A 15,561-nucleotide genomic window follows, 5' to 3' on the forward strand; every position below is an offset into this window, starting at 1 on the left:
GACCGCTTCTGCACACGTATATACATGTCTGTACATCCCGACGTTTGCTTGCTAGCTCACTGCCACAGGCATTAGGGGCCCGCTGTGCAGCTGCTAGCGGAATAGATGCACTATAACGAGGACCTACTCCTCGCATTTGCTTGAGATTTGAATTGGGGCAAATGTTTATTATGTGTTTAAGCAATAGTCCTCAGATGTAATGTCCAGTCGACTTCTAGTTGGCTATATAGCAACGTTATTGATCACAGTAATGTTCGTTCAAACCACGCCACAAATCATAAACTAACCGTGATTTATTCTTTCTGTTCCTTTTGTTATAGCTCTCAGAAGATCCCAGTGGAGGATGATCAGTGCCCCCGATTCCATATTAAGCTGAATGCATTGTGATTTCCAATAATTGAGACAGTGATTCTGAAAGCTGTCTACATTAATGAAAAGAACAATGTAGTCAGCTTAGCATATTCTCTTCTGGTACGTGGTCTATTCAGGGATGTGCTTCTGCATGAATTCTGTGTTTATATAAGAAGGAAGTGTCTCAATAGGTCAGATTTTTTTTAGCATAAACTATAACTTAGTAGTATATGTTTTAGTTGCTAACAACGAGGAAATGGAGATAGATGATGTTCTACCCCCTCTCCCCTTGGAGCCACCTGATGATTTTGATCAAGATGAGGGCAGAGCACCTCCACCACCTCCCCTGCAAACGTCCAGTGACGCAGAGGTAATGGACGTTAGCTCTGGTGGTGATGGATACACATACACCCCAGGGGACGGGGAAGCCAAGCCACAGCAGCTCCTCAGCAAGGGCTCACTCACTTTCTGTAGCCACCTCTCAGACGAGGCCAGTCCCAACCCGCGTTGCCCACGAACAGCCCGACACGCACCCCCGGTTACCACGTTTCTACCAGACCTAAAGCTGCTCAGAGATGTTAAGATCAGCGTGAGCTTCACTGAAAGCAGCAATAGTAAAGACCGGAAGGTTCTGTACACAGGTGTAGGTCAGGAGGGAGGAAGTGAGGATGACTTAGATGGTCTGAATGGTGAGTTGCATGACTCAAGTGAGCAGGAGGTAGCTGAGGGTAGCTCTAGTGCAGGAAATGTAGGCCAAAGTTCAGAGGAACCTGAAGCAGACCTCGAAAACAAGGTAGAGTTTGCCGTCCTAGACGAGTTGGATGACTACTACGAAAACTTCATGGATGATGACAACGGGGAGCATGGAGGCTTTAAGTCAGAGGGTATAGTTCAGCAGGAGCAAGCAGATGACGACGCTGTGACTTACTCCTACGAGGTATGTCTACTATTGTCTGCATGATTGCTCGTCATAATCATCTTCACATCTTTCACTGTTAAATGAAAACGATGCACCATCATCTTAACAATTTGAGACCACTTATATCACCTCTGTATTTTATGCCAAAGGCGATGTAGTGTTGGTTTCAGGTCACTCTAAATGGTAGGTGTATAGAAGTGATGGTTCAAGTTCTTAGCTGTTTCGTGCCACTTCCCCAGTTGCAGTGTGACCAAAAAGCCATAGATTCAAAAGTATTTGGTTCCATATTTGCTTTTTTCGTCACCCTGCATGCTTGCTTTGTGCTACTTTTGAATGTGATGTGGCTTTCCTTACCATTATTAGATCTAAAATAAATTGATCACAAACTTGCATACAAAGCTTTGCTGTTGGCTACAATGAAAAATGGCAATAACAGCAAAAGCACACATTGGAAGAAATTTATAAGGGATTAAAAAATAGCTTTAAGGGCTGGGGGACAAAAGTTCACTAGAGACCGTTTCTACATCAATAGGCACAACTAGGGCAGGATCAAATGTCCCATATTTGTTTGTTCATCTTCTGTTTGTTTTTGTCTTTTTATTGCTGAAAATGAGGCGTGAGCGGTTTGTGGCTTTTTTTTCCTCACCCCCATTTAATGCTGGTGGATATTTTACAAACGACAGGTTTGAAATACTACACGTGACATTTAAATTATAAAAATTATGCCATGTGTTCAGTTCAGTTATTTCACTTGATATTCACAGATGTGCACAAACATGTCATTTCTGCTTATTCTTCCATGGACTCTTTGGTTTATCCATCACATCAGTTGAAGGTTCTTCTTAGGTGTAGCCTTGAAACTTCCCTTAAACTGGTGACCTGTGCCTCTCTCCCAGCCCTAACCACTCATTCTTCCAGGAGGAATTTGACAATGATGTCGACGCTCTGCTGGAGGAGGGTATGCCGGTCCCAAAAAAGATGCGCCCATCTGAGGACAAATATGGTGGGGAGAGTGATCATCAGTCAGATGGTGAAGGAGGTGTTCAGCCTATGATGACCAAAATTAAGACTGTCCTGAAGAGTGAGTGGTGGATCTGTCTGGAACTTGCATTTGAATATGACTTTTGGGTACAATATGACAATTTACATTAGGTATCTACATGGTTGGATTCCAAGGTTTCCTCAGGAAAGTCATTTAGCAGAGATAGTAAGATCTGTACGACCCAAGTGAACAACACACTTTGTTCTAGTCCTCCAAAGTGGTATCACGGTTCATCAGATTAGATTTTATCATAATATAAATATATATATATATATATATATATATATATATATATATATATATATTTATATATATATAAAATATTCAGCAGACTGGGAGAAGAATAAAAGCAGTAAGTGGTGACTTCTCACTCAGTAATCGGCTGTTAATGTGGGTATGAAACGTCATTATGAATGTTTTGGCGAATGTTTTTTTGGGTTTTTTTTAAACATGTAATCTTATGTTGTTTTTCAAAATTTGAGGAGTAATTGTAGCCATTTTTCTTGACACACTGACAAGTACAACATTTAATCCTATGAAGAAACTATGTTAAAACATATATCATGTGCCAGGTCGGGGCCGTCCACCCACTGAGCCTCTACCCGATGGATGGATCATGACATTCCATAACTCAGGCATTCCAGTCTACCTGCACAGAGAAACCAGAGTGGTCACCTGGTCCAGACCCTACTTTCTCGGGACTGGAAGTATTAGGGTAAGTTTTGTGTCTAAAAAAAAAACCCTGATAAGAACAGTTTCAGTGTTTTTCATGATATAATTATTGGTTTCAGGGTCCTTCAGTGTAATCTGTAAACAATTGTTACCTGCCACAAGGGGTGTAACGGTTCTGAACCGAAACTGAAAACCTTAGTTGAAAGGACTTTGGTTCAGAAACCTATTCTATCTTCCAGAACCTTGTGTGCTCTGCCTTAGCTTCACTGTGCAGTGTCTCACTCGCAGTGCTGTGAGTGAGAGAGGGAGTAGAGCGGTGAGAGCGAAAGACACTGTGCTTCTTTTACCGCTATCTTTTGCTTCACTTATCCACAGAACTTCAGAACTTGGCACTGCACTTAGTCGTGTCTGTAGCAAGACACCTGTCAAGTTTGAAATCAATCTGACCTTCGGTTCGAGAACTGTGCGTGTGAAAGATAGATAGATAGATAGATAGATAGATAGATAGATAGATAGATAGATAGATAGATAGATAGATAGATAGATTTAGACAATGTAGACTGGTCTTAACTTGCTTACATTCTGTCTAATTTTTCTTTGGTTATTGATTATTTCTAGGGTCTTGTGTTGCCGTAGACCTCTTAGAAAAATGTCCTGCCAATGTGCTGATAATATAAATATGTTGTTGGTCTCTAGCCCTATTCGGATGGGATTAGTTTTACATGCGGAGGTGGAGTAATGTAATTTTACGTAGTCATGCGAGTACTACGCTACTTCTTGATATCACAAGTGAAGACGCACATCAACATAGCGAGCCGATGCATGCTTGAAAATCCAGAGAAAACTACTATATATTTACTGCTGGTCTATTCACACAGGATTAGTATTACCTGGGGTAATTGTTCCACATCTTTTTACCCAATGTTGAAGTCGCTGCACTTACAGTAGGACGTTGGGACTAAAATCTCTGAAAAGCTCTGGAAATAATTACTTTGCCTCACCTCCCCATGTAAAACTAATCCCGTCTGAATAGGCCTATATTCAGACAAATTCAAAAGGGTTTGTGTGAAAATTAAAATAACTGTATTTCTTTCTCAAAACTTTATATGTGACAGATGGTCTACTCTTTAGAAATTATAAAGGAAGCCTTTTGTAGGTTTATTGGGGTTTTGTAGAGAAGCTATTAAAAGTCAGGAAGGAATAAGTCAGCCTTGTAGTCACAGTGGCATTACTGCTAATACATTTGGTTCCAACTTTTTTGTGATACAGAAACACGACCCTCCCACAAGCAGCATCCCTTGCTTACATTACAAGAAAATGAAGGAACACGAGGAGAAGGAGCTGAACGGGGAGGCGATACCTAGTGCAGACGAGTCTCCAGTCAAGCCCAGTGTGGAGGCTAATGGTGAAGATGGAGCAGCTAATGGTGAAGATGGAGCAGCAAAGTGTGCTGATGGAGACGCAAAGTGTGCTGATGCAGACGCAAAGTGTGCTGATGCAGACGCAAAGTGTGCTGATGCAGCGGAGGAGCATGAAGATGGCGCTCCCTCCATTCTGACTGATGGTGGTCCAGATGGAGATGGTACCACTAACAACAGCCTGCCAGTTAAAGAGCCCCGTCCTTTTGAATTTGCCCAAGGAGCCTTGGGACAAGTCAAGGCCAAGGTGGAAGTGTGCAAGGATGAGTCAGTTGGTAAGAGTTTTTAATAGTACACTGGGCAATGAAAATTCTTGATTTTTTTTTTGCTTCTGAATGATCTGAATTGCTCCTCACAGACCTGGAAGAGTTTCGCGTATACCTGGAAAAGTGCTTTGACTTTGAACAAGTGACTGTAAAGAAGTTCCGTACCTGGGCTGAGAGAAGGCAGTTCAACAGAGACATGAAGAGGAAGCAGGCGGAGTCGGAGAGACCGATCCTGCCAGCCAACCAGAAACTCATCACACTGTCCGTACAAGATGCACCCACTAAGAAAGGTAACACGCACTATATAGACTTGTGCAGTTTCACGCAAATCATGCGTTTATTGGCATTTCCTGTCTCCACCGTTGTTATCAGTAAAGCTGGAATTTTAATTTAATGCATTTCCGTGATCGCTGGTGTAGAGCTGCAACTAACGATTATTTTCATAATCGGTTAATCTGTCGATTATTTTCTCGATGAATCGGTTGGTCCATAAAATGTTAAAAAAACGTTGATCAGTGTTCGTCAAACCTGGAAATGACAATGTTCTGGAATGTCTTGTTTTGGCCACAAACCAAAATGATTCAGTTTTAATAGTTCCTTTGTTTATGTGGAGCAAAGAAAATATTCACGTTTAAGAAGCTGAAATAATCTGAAATCTTGTTTTAATCATGAAAAAAATCTTCAAACCGATTATCGATTATCAAAATAGTTATAGTTATTATTATAATCATTTCAGCTCTACTCTGGTGACACTAAACAAGTGCAAATCTGTTGTTTTTAATGGTGTATTATGTTTTCAATATTTTCTTGAACAGAATTTGTCATCAATCCCAATGGAAAATCTGAAGTTTGCATCTTGCACGAATATATGCAACGTGTCCTTAAGGTTCGACCTGTTTACAACTTTTTTGAATGTGGTAAGTTTTTGGAGTTTTTTTTGTGTCATCAGCAAAATGTCTCTGTGTAAAAAGCATCAAGATTTAAAAACACACAATTTACACTCTCCCTTGTTGTAGTATATGAGTTTGTACAGAACTATTGCTGTTGCCGCATAAATGAAAGTCCCTAGTTTGTCATGAACCTCTACGAAACAATCATATCAAATAAACATGATGTTTGTGCCTCACAGAGAACCCAAGTGAGCCCTTTGGAGCGTCGGTCGTCATAGATGGGGTGACTTACGGCACAGGGACTGCAAGCAGTAAAAAACTTGCCAAGAATAAAGCTGGTAATAATTTTTCACAGTAATAATCAAGGTGATTTGTATAAAGCATAAAGTAGTGTAAAATAGACCAGGATTTTGTGGCCTCTCCCAGTTCTTGCCAACCACAGAAGGTTGTTCTTGTGTTTTATATGCAAATACTTCTGCTCTAATTGCTAATCTGATGTGTGCTGCAGCTCGAGCCACACTGGAAATCCTTATCCCTGACTTTGTGAAGCAGACCTCAGAGGAGAAGCCAATGGAGGGTGATGAACTGGAGGTTTGTCTTAGTTCATGTTCTTACCTGAAGGTTCATTATTGTTCAACACCAGTTTAAGTTGTTGTTTGTTGTTTTTTTTCATTTGTAATTGCATTCATTGTGCTCTATCTCTGTCAGTATTTTAATCATATCAGTATAGAAGACTCCAGGGTTTATGAGCTGACCAACAAAGCAGGACTACTTTCGCCATATCAGATTCTTCATGAGTGCCTTAAAAGGTAAGAGGTGTAAAGAATTTGTGGTTTTTTTTGAATACGTATAAATAAAATGGCATATTCATGATACAAGATCGGGTTGTCAGGGATGGGATGTCCCTGGGCCCGACACCCAAAGTTGCTTCTGACGACTGTGTCTGCAGCGTGTGAACAGACAGATATTCACCCACCATCTGATAATCTATTAATCCATTCGTTTAAATAATTAAAGCAAGTTCTTTAATCTTTCAGCTTCTCAAATGTGAATATTTTCTGGTTTCTTGGTGCCATATAGCAAAGAAACCATTAAAGTGAAATTTAAGAATGTAATTTTGAGCTTTGGGAATCTCTGAACAACATTTTATGACATTCTATGACATTCACTGTGCTGAACAACCAATTAATCAAGTCAATAATCAACAGATTAATCCGTAACTATTGTTTTTTTCTTTCAGAAACCATGGAATGGGAGACACCAGCATTAAATTTGAGGTGATCCCAGGGAAAAACCAGAAGAGTGAATATGTGATGACATGTGGGAAACACACTGTGCGTGGTTGGTGTAAGTAGAACCATTCACTCAAAATGTAAGATACCGATGCTTAACATACTGTACGCCTCTTGAAAACAAGTCAGTTCATGGACCATGCCGTGTTCCTTGTTGTGATAATAATCAGTACTTCACTGTCTGAAATAGAGGAGGCCTATAGTGACTTATGTTCTACATGTTTCTGTCACAACAGGCAAGAACAAGAGGGTTGGCAAGCAACTAGCATCTCAGAAGATCTTGCAGATGCTTCATCCTCATGTGAAGAACTGGGGCTCACTGCTGCGCATGTACGGCCGAGAGAGCAATAAGCTGGTCAAGAAGGTATGAAGTGTTTTCTGTACTCACTCTGAGGCTTTTGAGTTAATGGGAAAGGTTTGTTGTCTGGCTTTATTATTTAGTGTGCGCGATAAGTATGTCCAAAGGATATGTGTGATGTTGATGGTGCTGTGAATTTGTTTTGCAGCAATTAAACCATCTCCTTGACATTACTTGTATCCTTAAAACAGCTCTGTTGGCAGCTGCTGGTTCATTTTTGATGCAACGGTTAATTAGCATGTTGCTCACATCAGAAAGCAGCCAGTGAACGGTCATGAATTCCAGCACAACTCATGTCTTGCAGGAGAACTCCGACAAGAGTGTGATCGAGCTGCAGCAGTATGCCAAAAAGAACAAGCCAAACCTGCACATCTTGAACAAACTGCAAGAAGAAATGAGGAAACTGGCCAAACACAGGGTGAGCCAACCTTTTATTCATTTATTCAGAAGACTTTTGTGGATAAAGTTGAGGTTTGCTCATTTCTTTTAAGTCAAACGATAAAGGTTTGGTGTGACCAATGTTTAGAAGTCAGTGCAGCCAATTTCCTTTTTCCCCTCCATTTGATAAGATTGAATAATTTAAAGGTAAATTATACACAAACGTGCTTATTGTCAAGCAGTGCACCTTAATCAGTGTATCTCAATTTGAAATTAAATGGATGCAAAGAAAGTTGTGTGAACTTGCATAAATAAGTGTCAGCCGTACCATTTACTCAGCCTCCGATGATTTCTTTGACACATTTATCTTTTATTCCATCACTAAGAATCTGGAGGGTTCACTTTGTGTACATTGTTGGAAATATTGACACGAGACAGAGCTCGTTGAAAGAAAGATGGTCGTTTGCGTCCAGATGAATTACTGCAAGTCATGTGGGCAGCCAGTAAATCTAAAGTAGTCCCAATTAGTGTGATTCTCTCAGTTACAGCTGTAGTTCCTTCATCTCTGTGGGATTCATCTGGTTAAATAAAGGCTGATTAAAAACTGAGTGCTTGAGGCGTTTTTAATAGCTTTTGGTCCTCGTTCTAAACGATAACATTTGCTTCTGTCAGAATAAGTGACATTTGTTTGCTTGCGGTTGTTTTTGTTGTTGCTTCTCCTCCAGGAGGAAACCAGGAAGAAGCCCAAGATGACCATCATGGAGTCTGCGCAGCCAGGGAGCGAGCCTCTCTGCACTGTGGACGTTTGAAGTCACTGAACCACGACACTGAAGCCCTGTCACTGTCAGACTTGTATTACACACACACCAACCATCACTTAATTATGCATCACTGAGATCTAATGGCAATATAGTTCCACACAGACCAGGCTGATGAACCGCTTGCTTCCTGCCTTCATTCACTCACTCACATGGATCAGCTGGTAGATACAAGAGTAGGACTCAATGCACTAACAGACCGTAGAGCAAATACCATCTACCTCTTTAGATGCACTCTTAACTATAGCACTAGGCAAAGAACTCAGCCAGGGTGCAGAGAAGTTAACACGACTTGACAACATAATATGAACCACGTCAAAACTACAACTGCATGCTTCTTTTGACTGCAAAAACAAAAACACACCGCTTTGTAGGTTTTGTTTCGAAGTGTCGTTTTAACAGTCAGTACCAGCATCAGTCAATGTTCATGCTTCAACTATTTGAAAGGGACTACTAATACTTGTGTATTTATACCATTCATTTAATTGGGAGACAACGTTACATGTTTATACGGTATTTTAAATGGTAGCTGTATATGGATATTTTGGGTGAAATTTAATACAAAATATGCTGTTTTGAACAGTTGCTGTCTTGGTTTGCACGAATTTTAAGAGAGAAAAAAAACAAACCGTCGTGAAAGTGATCACTTTCTCCGAGCTTTTGTCATGCACTCGTGTCCTGTCGGATGTTTTCGTTGACTGATGATGCTGTTGGTACAGACATAACTGATGTTGGATTGTTTGGGGATGACAATGATGACGATTCCGTGTATTTGTTGCCTTTTTTTTCTAACTTTCTTTCACTTTGGCAACAACAAAATGGCGTCCTGCCCCTCGTGCCGACGCTGCAGTCGCAAAGCACAGAGCCACAGAGTATTGTAAGAGTAGAAGATAGATTTCTCTTTTAATGCGCTTTTGTCTAGTTACCACGCAAACAAGAAGAAAATACTTGGCTACACGTCGCCTTAGCTAATCCATTTCATGAAGGGCTCAGAGTTTATACACATCGGACCTAAAACGCCCTTCAGCAGGGAGGGGAAGGACAACGCCCCCTTTCTTTTTTTTTAAGCATTTATTGTTTAGCCAGTAAGACTGAGCAATTGGAGGAAAAACATGCAGATTTCTACGACTCGTCTAAACGGATTGTGTGCGTTGTCTGTGTACGTTTGCCGATCTTTGTTTTGACCGCAAGTACAAGCCTTGCAAAATGTAACCGGCACACCGACGTGATAGAAATGTGAGGAAGTTGCTGAGTCCAACACAAGCTGGTGAAACTCTGTATACCAAAGCTGACATGCAGTCTTATGCATTTATAGACGACACTTAACCTTGCTGCACAACTGCACAGTAGAAACATTTCAAATACAGGACGATGATGATTATGATTATGATGCATAAATGCTGGCACAAAAATGGAAACTGCTGTGCGTTGTGGCAAATGTTAGCTCTGTGCTTTTGGTTTTCTACAGAACATACTAGGTCACAGGAGTTTTAAGTTGTGATATATTGTAGCTTGCTTTAAGAATGTGCTTTCCCACGCCGCGTGTGTAGTCTCGCTAAGTGTACGTCGGATGTGAGAAGACGGAGAAGAAAATACTGCTTTTATGTGTTGCTGTCGAGTTGTACCAATGAATTGTTTTTGAAATGTTGCCTAGAAAATGAAGTATGTATTGCAACCTGAGCTCCATGACTTCAGTGATATTTGTTATGCAGAAATAAAATATCTTGACTAATGACTCAAAGGGATTTTTTCATTCGCTTTATTCGTTCAATGAAGGATGAAAAACAAGCTTGATGAAGGTAAAGCTTCTTTATTCAATAGAACCCACAAGTGTTGTATTGTCTTGAATAACAAAGGAAAGACTGACTTAAAAACTTAAGTAGCCTTATGTTGAGACATTATACTGAACCAAAACTTAAAGTAAAAGCAGGCAGCAACACAGTCTATGATAGCTGAAGTAAGTACAAACTGTAAGTAAATGTATTGAAGCACTGATTAACGAGACACAAGGTGAGTGAAGAGTACAAGCCTTGTAGTTATCTAAATATGATGGAAGAGAGCGTTTAAGGGGGTTTTAAATGTCTCTGTTTCTAAGGCAAAGAAGCTGTCTCTTCCTGATTACTGCTGGGTTGCTGTTGCTTCTTGGAGTCATAGTCCACTCTCTCCAGCAGCAGGAGCATCTCGACGTGCATCGTCTGAGGGAACAGATCCACGGCCATGGCTCGCACTGGTCTGAAAGGAGCCCCGTGAACCCTGTTGGACGGTGCTCTGCACAGACTAAGGTGAAAAATATGACTATGGTTAATGATTTCACTCTTTTATGGACCCGGGTGCTCGTTTAGTTTGACATTTGTTCTCGCGTCATTTAATATTAGGCAGTTTTCTTAGCATGTAAAATGCTAGTAACTGCCGTTTAGTTCATCTGACTGTTTACATCCATGCTTTTCCTAATGTTCAAAGACAACATTTTAACTAGTCACTGTGGTGCAATAAGCACAGGACAAAATGAGAGTATTCATACATCTGTCAATGAATAAAAACACAATTAGCCTGCGTCTGTACTACTGTAAGTAATCGTATTGTCTTGTTTATTGTGCAGATTGCCTTTGGAGAGAATCTGAATCTGGATGGCGGAGTTCTGGCTGACCTGTAATGTCAGTGTGGTCAATCAAAATGTCCTCCAAGGGGGCGAAAAAAAAAAGCCTGCACAGTCAAATTAAAAGTAAGTGAGACTCACTCGATGAAGTTGTTCATGGCTGCCTTTGCATTACACGCCACATAAACCAGCCTCTTCAGGTGCTCTGCTCTCCTGATGGCAAGAATCACCTTGGAATCTGTGTTTGGTTGAAAAAGTTATTTAATATGCATCACATGATGTAGTTATTAAACGTACAGTTGTGGCTGCTTCACTTACGTAGGCCTGCCCGCGGTGGATCCACAATGGCAGTGATGTGAGGCGACACGAGAGCGCTGAGGATGTTGGGGAACACGTCCTCTGCTTTTCCACAGTGGAACTCGATGTTACTTAGACCTTAAAATGCAAAGGAACACAGTGACAGAGATGCTGTAAAATGATTAGTATGCGATGTTCTTTATCTGAAAAACAGGGAGCGTTTTGGGTGTATACAGCTGCAGCACATGGATGGGTGGAGAAAAGCATTTTTCATGTCAAACTGCTCAACAACCAGGTTTATCTGAGCTATAGAATTCACTTTTCTTTGCGTTTGCAGTCGTCTCACTTCAGTAGCACAATGTTGCTGTTGCCTCCGTCTGTCTCAATATTAACAAATCTTGCATTACTCTATTCTGGCATCAGTGTGACGATCATCCGTTGTCTTACCGTTGAGCTTTGCGTTCACTTTGGCGTCTTCCACTGCTTCCTGGCACAGCTCGATCCCAATCACCTTCTTCACTCCCTGGAGACAAAAGTAGATGAATGTGAAAACTGTCATTAATCTTCTTAAACCATTATCATGAAGACAGATGAACAACATCTCTGATCTCTGATGTTAAACAACGCAGACGTCACACGTTACCTTGGCCAGAGAAATGCCGATGGTTCCCGTCCCACAGCAAACGTCCAGCACTGTGCTGTCCTGGTCCAGCTGAGCCCATTCTCCCACCGCAGAGTAAAGAACCTCTGCAGCTGCTGTGTTCACCTGCCACGACACACACACACACACACTTAACACCTGTGCACTTGTAAATCAGAGTAGGGGTGGGAATTGCCAGAGACGCCATGGTACGATATTATCACGATATACTGAGTATTTCCAAAATCATATATTGCAATTTCCTCACACAACAGCTCCTGTGAGATTGAGCACTTGGCACCATCTAGTGGACTGATACGTCAACTGAAAACAAAATCGATACTTGTGTCTCACCTGGAAGAAGGAATGAGGTGAAATCCTGAATCTGAGACCCAGCAGTTCCTCGTGGATGCAGCTCTCTCCAGCGACCAGCTCACAGGGCATGTCCTCTGGATTCGGAGACGTCCTTCACAGTCCAAACACACAACATGTTGTGCTGAATAGCTGAATGTTTTTGTGGTATTGAAGACTGTGAGAGTGAATGCTTCTCCCCTCTCACCTTTGACCCTCTTTAACAAAGTATAAAGAGGTCACGCCGCTGTCTTTCCCCTCTCCTTCTATAAAGTATTCCTTCATGGAGCTCTTTAGAGCACTGAGTTCCTCTTCTTCAAGTTTCTACAAGTCAGTGAACAAAATTAAAAGGTCAAACTTGTTTTGGTTTTTTCCCAAATAAGTTGAACTGGGATCATTTCTTCACCTGTGGGTTGAAGAACGCGACAGCCATGGCTTGTTTGGTCCTCGTGGTGCGTACGGTCAGCTGTTTCCAGTGTCCTTCATACGTCTCAGGACTGTACACAGAGTACGGCGTCGTCCTGTTCGCAAAACAACAACAACATTGAACGCAACAGCGGAAACATTTTCCTCTTAAAACGCTTCAAAAAAATCTACAGATACTTTCAGGACCTGATAAACTTCTGGAACTCGCTGACCACTCGCTTGGCCTCGGCTGAGACGTGGCGCGTCTCGGACGGCCCCACCACAGCACACGAGCCGCCTTTGTATTTCCCCAGGCGGAAACCGATGGTCTTGTCCTCGCCGTCTGCTCCCATCGAGATGAGGAACTCGCACTTGTTTCTGTACTCGGTCTGCCATGACGCGGTCAGAGGAACATGAAGAGAACAACAAATGAGTAGAACATTGTTATAAAGACCGAATTAAATACGCTGTCTTTCTCTTACATGTAGATCTCTGTAAAATAAGAGTGTGTGTGTGTGTGAATATACTGCACCTGTGTGGGAGAGGGTTGAATTGTTTCCAAGGGACAACACATCTTGTTGTATTTGCCTTTCTGTGCAAACAGCCATGGCAGCATGGCTTTGTTGGTGTTTCCAATCTCTCTGTAAAGGAAAGGTGAGGAATGGTTACACATAAAAACACAGAAGATGCGAAACATCTCAAAAGATACAGATTTTATAAGTAAAAACAGCTTTTGGATTATCAGCCAGGCAACAGAAAAGCGCCATAAAGCACCACCTACTTTGCCAGCCTCTGCAGGACTCCCACCACCTCCTGCTCCTTCCTCCTCAGCTGCTCCTCATACGGCACGTTCCACAGCGGAGTCACCACATTGGCGATCTGGACGCTGAACGGCTCCTCCTCCTGATCCCCCTCTGCCCGCTTGGATGGCGGCTGCCCGCCCGCGCTCTCCTCCTCCTCCTCCTCCTCATCCTGCTTCCTCTTCCTCAGGATGGGATCTGCTTTGGGTTTGGCCAACCTGACGCTCAGCACCTGACCCTTCCACTGCATGCCGTGCACCATCTTCATGGCCTTGTCGCGCTCCTCCTCGTTCCGGAAGGTGACGAAGGCGAACGTCTGCTTGCCAAAGAGCTTGATCTTGTGCGGGTTGAGGCCGTGCTTGGCCAGGAACTTCTTCAGGTCGTTGAAGCCGACAAACTTGGGGAGATTCCTGATCTCCACTTTGTAGATCTCCGATGTGAAGAGCTCCTCTTTGATGTAGCGGTACACGCTCGGGTCAGAGGCGGCCTCGCTCTCATCTGCAGCTTTGACGTCAGTCTTAACATCGTCATTAACGGACACCTGGAGGAGGTTGTCGGGATGCTCCTCTTTTGAGGGAAGTGCGTCGGCCATCGAGCTGCCGCTAGCATCTGCCATCACTGTTGGACGGGAACAGAAACAAAGGAGTGAACAGACTGAAACTGATGTTATATTTAAAAAGATTGTTAATTCACATTTTATTCTGCATTTTACACCAATCTTCAAATTGTTGTTTATTTTACCCATGATTGTGATTTAAAGGTGCCATATGTAAGAATGTGGCCAAAAACGGTTACTACATTCATATTCAAAATACCAAGGTCTTTTAGGTTTCGTTTTCTGACGTAACTGGCAACCCGTGGTTGCTCGGCAGCTGAGACTCTACCGACTGCAATGATTGGTAGACGGCGGTAGGTGGCGCCACATGACGCCAAAACATGATTTCAAAACATAAACATGATTTGCAGTCTGCAAAATATATTTTTAATGCAAATATTTTGTCTGTACTGTTGTTGTTGGTGAGTTCAGTTTGTTATATGAACATTATTCCTGAGTCTCTGTGACATATTAGGAGGATTTTATGGCCAGTTGCTTTAGATTTATTACATAATGCACCTTTAAATTGCAGCTTGCTTTACTTCATAGTTGGAATTGAAACATCAGACTGTATTTATTTAAATAAATAGGTGACATAATACATTATCTTTTATTTACTGACGATTTCCAGAATGTAGTATTTAATGATTCTGTAAAAACCGAATTACATACATGCTTATGGATAATGGGAGAACTGGCACACAGCTTCCAGCACTGTTGAGAAACTATCTGTATTGTACAAGTATCGATTTAACAGTTAAAATGGAAAACAGCTGCAGGTAAATACCAGAATATGAACTTTAGGGACGTCAGTTAACTCTGTATGCGTTTAAACTGCACACATGGGCTTATTAATGTTAGCCGGAATTGTTCTTTGTTTAAAAGAAAGGGTTTTTAACGTAACATGTGACACTTTAAAGTCTCCTGTCTCAATAAATACATAATAATAATGCACATGCCTCTGCAGAGGCCTCACTTACCTATTTATGTTTACGAGTCTCTCTCTCACTCAAACCCAACAGCGCGCTGCCATGTTTGATGTGACCACGTGCACACAGCAGCGTGACCTCTGAACTTTCTTAAAGTGACAGGGTCGTCTTTTCGAGGCTCGAGCGTCGTCACGAGCACTTTTGCTGCTTCGTGTTCACAAAATAATACCTAAGACTTATACATCAACTTATACTCGTCTCGTATACTTTGTGAAGACTTGTACACAACCAAGGTAACGCCCTACTCAAAAACACTGAACTGGAACACATTATTACGTGAAATGCGTCACGACACACTCGTGCTGTCATATAACAATGTAAACAGCATTAGTTTGAAACGTCTGCTTTACCGATTCAAAATGATATTAGGTGTTACATAAATGGTAGAAAAACAGTGGGTAGCGTTATATTTTATGCAAACATTTAGTTTAGAAGCAGGTGTTCTATCAACCCACGCTACCTTTCAAAATCTGCTACATTAAGG

The 15,561-nt window shown here is 41.8% G+C and overlaps 2 protein-coding genes across 2 annotated transcripts; one reads left to right on the plus strand and one right to left on the minus strand.

Annotated features, from left to right (window-relative positions):
• The first annotated feature begins 481 nt into the window (after positions 1-481).
• dgcr8 (DGCR8 microprocessor complex subunit) lies at positions 482-10,075 on the plus strand. The gene is made up of 13 exons (XM_083903043.1): positions 482-1,288; positions 2,189-2,351; positions 2,885-3,027; positions 4,254-4,677; positions 4,761-4,958; positions 5,484-5,585; positions 5,798-5,896; positions 6,067-6,149; positions 6,267-6,367; positions 6,799-6,905; positions 7,087-7,214; positions 7,513-7,626; positions 8,312-10,075. The coding sequence occupies exons 1-13, from the start codon at positions 608-610 to the stop codon at positions 8,393-8,395; spliced, it is 2,427 nt and encodes an 808-aa protein (XP_083759169.1). The 5' UTR covers positions 482-607; the 3' UTR covers positions 8,396-10,075.
• Positions 10,076-10,381: 306 nt separating this feature from the next.
• trmt2a (tRNA methyltransferase 2 homolog A) lies at positions 10,382-15,113 on the minus strand. Its single transcript, XM_083902117.1, has 12 exons — positions 15,069-15,113; positions 13,475-14,111; positions 13,226-13,334; positions 12,901-13,082; positions 12,695-12,809; positions 12,497-12,612; positions 12,292-12,403; positions 11,941-12,063; positions 11,745-11,820; positions 11,319-11,435; positions 11,142-11,238; positions 10,382-10,681 (listed from the first exon to the last, which is right to left on the minus strand). The coding sequence occupies exons 2-12, from the start codon at positions 14,107-14,109 to the stop codon at positions 10,495-10,497; spliced, it is 1,869 nt and encodes a 622-aa protein (XP_083758243.1). The 5' UTR covers positions 14,110-14,111; positions 15,069-15,113; the 3' UTR covers positions 10,382-10,494.
• Positions 15,114-15,561: the final 448 nt, after the last annotated feature.

The sequence above is a fragment of the Microchirus variegatus genome (genome assembly GCF_963457635.1).
Source record: "Microchirus variegatus genome assembly, chromosome: 16".
Lineage (NCBI taxonomy): Eukaryota > Metazoa > Chordata > Actinopteri > Pleuronectiformes > Soleidae > Microchirus > Microchirus variegatus.